Source organism: Phragmites australis, chromosome 21 (genome assembly GCF_958298935.1).
Source record: "Phragmites australis chromosome 21, lpPhrAust1.1, whole genome shotgun sequence".
Taxonomy (NCBI): Eukaryota; Viridiplantae; Streptophyta; class Magnoliopsida; order Poales; family Poaceae; genus Phragmites; species Phragmites australis.
The window spans coordinates 1,123,657-1,132,782 of record NC_084941.1 but is presented as its reverse complement, the minus strand read 5'-3'; the positions used below and the strand labels follow the sequence as shown (position 1 = coordinate 1,132,782).

Sequence of the window (9,126 nt, the reverse complement as noted above, 5' to 3'; positions counted from 1 at the left end):
ACCCTTGAGAAACATTATATCGTAAAACTTGCAAGGAGTTTCCGATCTTCTTTATCATCGGCGACCAAAGCAACGACTGCAACTTGAAGCCAACACCCAACCCGGCGGAGGAGCTTCTAAAGAAGCTTTTGAGGTTTTCATTGCCTCGAGTAGCACACCGAAAGACATGCCATTGAAACGTTGTACGCACTGGCATTTCACTACAACCGCCGGCTGTAGAATCTTCGAGGGACATAGGATTTGACACCTCAAGCATCGCATGCGTCCTCGAATTGACGAATAATGAAGCAAACCAACAAGACTCCCACCCAATCGCTCTCAGGTGGAGCCAACAAGACCTCTCCCGAGCACTGCCGACGAAGACATCGACACTGGTGTTGCCACCGGCACCAAAGCCTCCAGAGAAAACAAAGCCCTACCAACAGCCTCGACGGAACACGCGCCTAGACCGACACATATGCCGGGAAGGTACCGAAGGAAACACATCATCAGAGCTCCGCCCAAAACATCCCCTATTCACACTACAACACAACCATATACACAAATACTACTTCTACATCTCCCTCTAAGGACAACACTGTAGAAGGCACCGATACCGGAGAGGAACATGCAAAATCAACAGCTGCTACCAACGAGGATTCATCTCCAGTAAAACCTTCTGGAGTTAACCCCTTTTCTAAACTACAAACCTAAAACTACAAGCATAAAACTACTAAACCACAGCCTAAACAACCATTAAACTACTCTAATACTAACCTAAAATACCATGAGCCAGGTCACCCCACAGCTCCGACAGTAAGAGACCATCGGAGGCGAGGGGGGCAGCCGAATCGCCTCCGGATGGCCTTGCTTCGCTTCTGAGTCGCCTCCTCTCGAGAGCTTTCCAGACAGAGCAGGTGCATTGCTGCTGGATCGGAAGAATCATCCGCCGACCGGGGCTGCTAATACGTACGTGTTGGGCCTTGCCAACAATTCACCAGCATACGTATTATTGGGCCGGGCCACCTGTAAACAACACAGTCAATCAGGGAATGTTGGCCCACGTATGAAGTCGAAGGCCACAAAGTGAAAAGGTATCTGCAATGGCTCGGGTGGTGAGCTGTACCGACCCGAGCTCGATGTCTGGGTATCGCACTGGTTCCTATTTATTTTCGGATACCTTCAGCTCCTTCAGCGTGGCGCTATAGTGGATTCCGGTGATCTTTAGATGAACACTTTCTTCTAGCTGGTGTGTGTATGTGTGTGGGTGAGAAAAGTCTCACATATTCACCAAATGAGAACTAGATCCTGCTCGTTGAACAGGTGATATCTTTATTTTGCCCGTATAACGGGTGACATATTTGCATCTCTCGGGCGACACATTCAATTTCATTTAATTACAAAAAATATATGTATAATTAATTTTTAATATAGATTTTGTATTCGGTAAATTAAAAAAATATTGTATATTAATTCGGTGAAAAATGATAGATGTGCATACTGGTATCCAAATGGTTCATTCGATCCTTAATTTTAGTTGGATGTTATTTTGTCAATATTTATTTATTTAGTTGGTATAAAAGTGCATGCAATTTTTTTTATGAAGCGACTTTGTGAGAATACAAAATCTAATTTGTCGAATAATAGTAGTTATGAAACAAAAATATCATATAATTCGGCACAAAGTTTACATACGCTGATAAACGTTACATGGGACATGTGGTTTTTCATCGCTGCGTGAATAGATCATAATCATAAAGAGATGACAACAAATATTGACATGCACGGTACGACTAAAGACTAATCTAATAGCGTGCCGCTACTAAACCTAATATGTCTTAGAGAATAAAAATAAGTCGAAGTATAATAGATATTTTCTACTAAGTGCATCTAGGGTATTTACACTTTCTTAGGACATCAGGACCCTTTGTCTTAGCACGATGGACCCTCTCCCGTGTAATATTTATCAACGTATGTAAATTATGTGACGAGTTATATGATATTTGTGTTTCATAACTACTATTATTTGATAAATTAGATTCTTTATTATTATAAAGTCACTTCTTAAAAAAAATTCACACACTTTTATACCAACTAAATAAAGAAATATTGACAAAATGATATCCAACTAAAATTAAGGATAGAATGAACTATTCGAACAACTATATGCACAGCTACTATTTTTTGCCGAATGAATATGCAATATTTTTTAATTTACCGAATACAAAATCTATATTAAAAAACTAATTATACATATATTTTTTAATTAAATTGAATCGAATATATCGCCCGGGTGGTGAACCATACAAATATGTTATCCGTTGTATGAGCGAGATGAAGGTATCACCCGTTCAACATGCGAGATCAAGTTTTCGCTCGCTGAATGGGCGAGACCTTCCTCTCTTCAATTATTAAATTCATTGGCAATCAAAAACTATAAAATCTCATTGTTCTCGCCCGTTCAACGGAGGACGATATTATTTTTTAAACTGACATATAATCTTGAAATATTTGAAAGAAATATAAAAAATCGTCCGAAAGGGGTGATAGCTTTCTCGAAAGAAAAAAAAGGTGATAGCTTGCCAGTCATGCAACACTCAGCCATTGGTGATGCACGTACAGTAAAGTACGGTACAATGCACGAAATCGTCGATATATCACGCGCATGCCATGGTGCTTTACTAATAAATAAAGATGCTTCCCTTTTTACGTGAAAATTGATCCAGAGACATTTCAAAGCTGAACTGATCCATATATATAGATCCTTGTCGAATTTGTTCAAAGGGGAATCGACTTTTCTTTTCTTTTCTTTTTTGGCATTCGGAATGGCGTGTCCGAGCAAGTAAGCAAACTAGCAGTCTAGCGCAGATGATTGTGATGGTCCCACCTGTCAGTATGCCTTTCCTTTCGGCTCGTCTCTCCCTCCCGCCCCCTTCTCTTGCTGGACTGAGCTGACCAGACTGAGCTCGATCGCCGGGCGTGTGCTCTCGCTTTCACCGTCGCTTGGTCACTCCGAGGTAGGATGGCAATTTATGTTGATTACTTGTTTATCCATATTTAAATATCTAAATAGAACAATATATAAATAGTATTTGGTACCATGAGTACGTTCATGGTTGAAAAAATCGCACACCCATACAATCCTATGATAAATGGGTCCAAACCATTTAAACCCTAGCTTCTTTCATCCACTAAATCACTCATCGACTCAACAATGATTTGCCGCACCCAACAACTCTTTCTGCTTTGCGCCTAGTCGACCCGCCCCTAGCCGAGCGTGCCACCACCTCATCCTATTCTACCACATTGTGGATAAATGGGTATACATGGGTGATGAATTTGACGCTGATGGATGTTTGTGGATATATCGTAAGTAAATAAAAACTAATAAATATAGATATAAACACTACTCGTACCATTCGATTATCATACCTACTCCGATGGAGACACCATGGGAGTGGCCACTTCACTCTAATTTTGCTTTTCGTCGTTGGCACTCTAAAGGTACGTCCAACTTGGCACCGTTTGGGATGAACAACTCTGACAACTTATTCGTAAATTAGGCTCACTGCTAGCTAGCATAGCACTTTCAGGTGAAAAGCATGCATTTATGTTTTCATTGGAACGAAGTGACATAATTTTAAGTGTGGCATTGCCTACCTCCGCCAGCGCAAATTTAGTAAGTTTAAGTGGTGAGAACGATGGAATAGGATCCTTTAATTTCACATGAGATGAAGTCATAGCGACTTCGAATCTTCGTGAGCTGTTGGATCTAAAAATATGGATATGATTAGATAGAAATCACTGTAGCATATCTCCAGTCTGTTCTTGCAAACAGTAATGGCACAACCGTAACCAAATGTAGATCATGGTAGCACCTCTCACAAAAAGTATTGTTTCTGTATGACTTCACCCTTGTGAAGTTAAAGGATTCGGATCCGAAAGTGATGCCAATCAACTATATGTACAAAACACAATGTATTCAATATCACGCTTCCTAATGTTTTGTTGCCTGAAACTTTAGAATCCTTCATGCTATGGTATGAACACGCAGTGGAGAAGAAAATTGGCTAACAACAAGGTAAGGGAGGGGTTAGGGTTTAGGGTGGGTTCATCGAATGCTGGGCTTAGAGAGATGCTTGGGGAGGTGGCCAGATCGGCGATGGGTGATGGTGTGATGGCATCGCCGGAGCCATGGGTGGTCTGATGGCAGTGTCGGTGGTGGGGCAGCGTGAAAATAGATTGGTTAGTACGGAACGTGAGGAGAGAAAGAGAGATGGACGTTGGGAGGTATGAAGAAATGATGGATTAGCTGGGGAAATTACTGTGATATGCAATTGCCTAAAAAAGAAGGAAAAAAAACTAACGTCTGAATTTTAGCATCGCCCATTCAACAAACTAGATTATTTATTTATTTATTTATTTTGAAACCATAAAACGTAATTTATTGAAAGAGCAGATAATAATTTATCGTGGATCATGAACGCACGCACGCCTTTGACATATGATTGTGCAGTTGAGCTAACTTTTAGCTAGAAAAAACTACCAGTATATACTTTACATCAACGTGCATTCATAATGCAAGTCCCGACAAGATATGTTGCGTTTAAGCTTTTACAAAACACTTTTAGCAAAGAAACCAGACCCCATTCAGCACGTCGTTAGCGCTCGGCAACGTTGTGCGCTGCTGCCTGGTTCGGTGTGCTAGCTGCTCCACTAAGCGCGACCGACCGACTGAGCTAGTAGTGTGTCACTGTGGTGCGCGTCCGACACGGGAATCCATCCACTACTCACCATCACGCACCACCGCACCCACTCATGCGAGCTGAGCACTACTGCCGCTACAATCTACTTACTTTATTTAGAAATAGTAGATATTTTTTTTCTTGTCTTTAAAGTTAGTTTTTATTAAGATTTTCTTACAAAATATATAATTTATAGCTATAAAACATATACAGTGTAAAATTATTTTGAATTATGACTCTGGTTATATAATTTTTATACACTAAATATTTTTATAATTTGATTAAATGTTAATTAAAATATATAAAGTTTGATCTTTTAAAAAAGGAATACACCTATTATTTTTTAGTGTAGGGAGTAACTCACTAGGCTCTTGTCCGGCTTTGTCCTTCCCTGAACCCATCAAACCAAACGACGAAAGGTCCACGGGCTACATCACGCACCATTTCACGTGTCACCCACTCGTACCCTGCACGTGACAACGTCCGCGCCGCGCATTAGCTGATCCATTCGATCCAACAGAAACAATCAAAATCGAGAGGTACCTATTTGTGCACCATGAATATACGATTACCGAATGTTTGGAGCTTGGTCGATTGAAATCGGCGTCGATGGGCTCCAGCGAATGGTTAGGGTGTCAGGGTAGGGATTCGGGGTGTTTAGGGTCATGTCACCGTTGGGCTTGGAGGGATGTTCGGGACGGTGGTTGCGGACGGCAGGCAGGGTAGCGAGGCAGGATGCCGTCAGCTACGGTGACGGGGGTGTGAAATCATCGGTCAGCACCGTCGGATTAGCGTGATGTTGAATATGGCGGTAGGAGCCGCCAAAGATATACGAGGAGGGAGGGTGAGAAGTCTTATCGAAATCGAAGAAGAAAGTCTTGTCGGTATCATCAAGGTATTCGAAAGACAACCTAAGACTAAAAAAGGCATGAAAAAGACATATGACATATTCATGTTGAGATTGTGCTGAAGGGGTACATGAAAAAATAACGTAAATAAAAAATCAATAAATATATGAGTATTAGATGAAAGAGATAAATAATTAAGATAAACCGTACATACGTAATACATTGCTGAGTTATATTTCAGAGGGTAGAGAAGTGCTGGCTAGCTTTGCCGGCTCCGGTGAAGCCGGTCAGAGGTGGGGGTGCGTGCTGCGGTGGGATGGCAGCGTGGCCATGAGAGAGATGGAACGTGTGATGTCTCTGGGAGGAAGAAAATGAATCAACAGACGATTGACATCTGAAGGACCATTTTGTTTGACTGAAACTAAATGAGTTTCAGTCGCCTGTTGCTGAGTGAGTCCCATAGGATTATCATCCAAGAATTGTGTATCTCCTCGGACATGGATTTTCTGCACATATATAGGTGCATGTGCATCTAGTCGGGTACGTTTATACGTACTATCTCCTTGCAAAGTACGCCAATCCAATGATATTATCGGTGTTGCACGATCACGAGTGGTTGGCTAATCTAGTCTCGATAGATCCCGTGGCACGTAGCCGACAATTCGAGATCCACACATTTTCTTCATATTTTTGGGCACCGTCTATACTTCAGCCGGGTGTTTTAGAGGGAGGTCTTACTCGAATTTTCTAACCGGTTTAAACTTGCATGCGATGATAGTGCTTAAAAAAAAGGGTGAGATTGAGGTGGATCTCACCCGATTTTTTTAGTTACTCCAATGTTACATGAAAATTATAAAAAAGAGATGGATGTAACTCCTATATAAACTAACTGTAACTTCAATATAAACCAATTGTAATTGATATGAAATTTGCATCCGCTAGTAGTATTAAAAATGTCATGTGTTTTTGATGAATCTAACACTCGAATTTTAAAGAAGTCTAACCATCCAACATGAAACTTGTACAAATCCAATACACAAAAATTGCCCGGGTGAGATATAGCAAAAGTAATATTTTTGTCTCCTTGAGAGAGAAAGGCATGTGATGCGCACAGAGGCATAATATCGCTACACCGAAAAGCTCATCGAGTCATATTTGATTCCATCAGGCGTGCATGCGTGATGCATGGTCAAATTAACGAGGCGACGACGATGTTACGTACTAGCGATGGACGTTGAGTAATTCATAGATTCACTCTAGTCAAAATTTAGTTTAACTAGTTTTTTGCCCGTGCTTTGCACGCTGCGGGATACGGAACGGAACGCTGTGGGACGGGAGCGTGCGTGGAGGCACGGGACGCGGGCACACGCGAGAGACGCGAGCACGCGGGATGGACGGACGGTGGATCACGCACGATGATAAAAAATTAGTAAACGTGGTTATTTTAACTAGTGTGGATCTTGTCAAGCGATGCGTTCGTCCATCCATTGTTCAGCGGATGCGCTGGCTGACTCGATCATTCAGTACACAACAGGAGTTTGCACATCAAGAAACTCGTGCAGACACTTTTGTTAGTCTTGGAATTACTCCACGCAGTAGCACACGAGAATGCTTGCATGCATGTATACGACAGTTCGAGGAGATCAGTCATGTGGGGCTGGCCAAGTAGCCGCACTGGCCGTCGGCGCCGGCCCCGTTGGCCGTGGCGGTCCTCGGCGAGGCCGTCTCGAACCCGAGCACCATCGCGCGCTCCACGTAGGCGCGCTTCACGTTGGGCCGCTGGTACGTCAGCAGCCGCGCCACGCTGCGGCTCGCGTCGGCGCGGAACGGCTGGCCGGAGCCGGCGAACCCGTCGAGCAGGTGCAGGTATGCCTCCAGGTCGTGGCAGCACGCCAGCCCCGCGTCGGGCCGCAGGCACGGCGAGTCGCGGCTGTCCAGCCTCAGCTCCGCGCCCGCGTGCACGTACCCCTCGCGCGAGATCGGCGCCGGGACGCGCGTCACCACGTCGCCGGCGTTCACCACGCGCAGCACGTTCACACCGCGCTCGCGCTGCAGACGGTCCACGAAAGCGCGGTTGCCAGTCTTCGGGCCGCCGAAGGAGACCACCGCGACGGGCGGCGGCCTATGATCCGTATTGGTGGAGAGGCAGGCGCTGAGCTCGTCGGCGGCGAGGAGTGCCAGCGACGCGCCGAGGCTGTGGCCGACCACGGTGATGCTGAGCTCCTCCCCCTTGTACAACTCCACGAGACGCTTCACCTCCTCCACTATGGCATCGGACAGGCTGGGGACGTGGTCACCGGCCGTCTTGTACAGGCTCAGAAACCCCTTGGCCACCTTTGGCGCCGACGCGTTGTCGTCCTCCGTGAGCGGCACGAGGCCGGTGCGGAGGTTCTCGGCCCACTCGGGGCACGTGGCGGTGCCGCGCAGCACGATTGCGATGTCGCGGCGGCCCATGCGCTGCACCTCCCGCTCGTTGTCGCAGACGGCGACGTAGCCCACGAAGCTGGAGCGCTGCGTGAGCCACCTGGGCGCCGACCGCCGCTGCGCCCACGGCGGGATGGACAGCGATGAAGAGGCGAACAGGCTCCTCGTCGGGCGGTACGAGCGGTCCGGGAGCACGAGCGTGCGGTGCTGGCCGTGCGAGGCCGCAGCCGCGGCCGCCGGCATGGAGTGGAACGCCGTGTACGCGGCCTGCACGAAGTCGCCGTAGCGGAGGATCTCGCGGCGCAGGTTCTGGTCGAGCGGGTCCAGAAGGCCCTCCCACCCTCCCTCGCCATGGTACCTCCGCCACTCGGCGGCGATGGAGCCCTTGGGCGACGGCCGCGGTGAGAGCGTTAGGAGGCGTTGCATGTACGCCAGGCTGCGGGGGGACATCTCGTCCACGGGGGGCTTGCGGGTGAAGGGCAGGAACGTGGACAGGTTCAGCGCGTTGAGGAGCCCGCTGCGGCCACTGCGGTCGTCGGGGGTGGCCTCCCCGTCCCCGGGCTCCTCGGCCGGCAGTTTCTTGGGCTGGAGGAGCGGCAGCGGGCGGACGAGGAGGCGGTCGAGGTTGGCGAGGTGCGTCCTCGTGGAGACGGCGTTGGGCTTGCCAGCGCTCGGCATCGCCCTCGCGTTGGGGTTCAGAGGGGACGGCCGGCTGTGGCACGGCGGCGCCGTGGCCGCGGCGGACATGGCCGGTGGCTGTCGCGTACGTGTGACAGTGTCAGTGTCAAGTGCCAAACCAAGAGAGAGATCCAGAGAGCAACTAGTTGCCTGTGTCTCTGTGCACAGCATGCTGGCTAAGTGCGGTGCCTTCCTTATAGGCAGCGCCGCGCGGGAGATGAGAGTGGCGGCTCAACATCAACATGTGGATCATGTGTCCATGAGTCTACTCCTCGTGCTTTTAAAATTTGCGTCGTCCTCATTGCTCGGTCGTGCCCTTTCCAAAAGCTCACTAAATAGGGATTAAAGTAGAGCTAATGGCGATCGATCTCTCACTTTTACTTTTAATTTGTCACTTTCAAAAGCTCATTAAAAAAGGATTAAAATAGAGCTAATGGCGATCGATCTCTCAC

The 9,126-nt window shown here is 47.0% G+C and overlaps 1 protein-coding gene across 1 annotated transcript; it reads right to left on the bottom strand.

Annotated features, from left to right (window-relative positions):
- Nucleotides 1–7,016: 7,016 nt before the first annotated feature.
- Nucleotides 7,017–8,845, bottom strand: LOC133902880 (phospholipase A1-Ibeta2, chloroplastic-like). Its single transcript, XM_062344199.1, has one exon. The coding sequence runs from the start codon at nt 8,843–8,845 to the stop codon at nt 7,220–7,222; it is 1,626 nt and encodes a 541-aa protein (XP_062200183.1). The 3' UTR covers nt 7,017–7,219.
- Nucleotides 8,846–9,126: the final 281 nt, after the last annotated feature.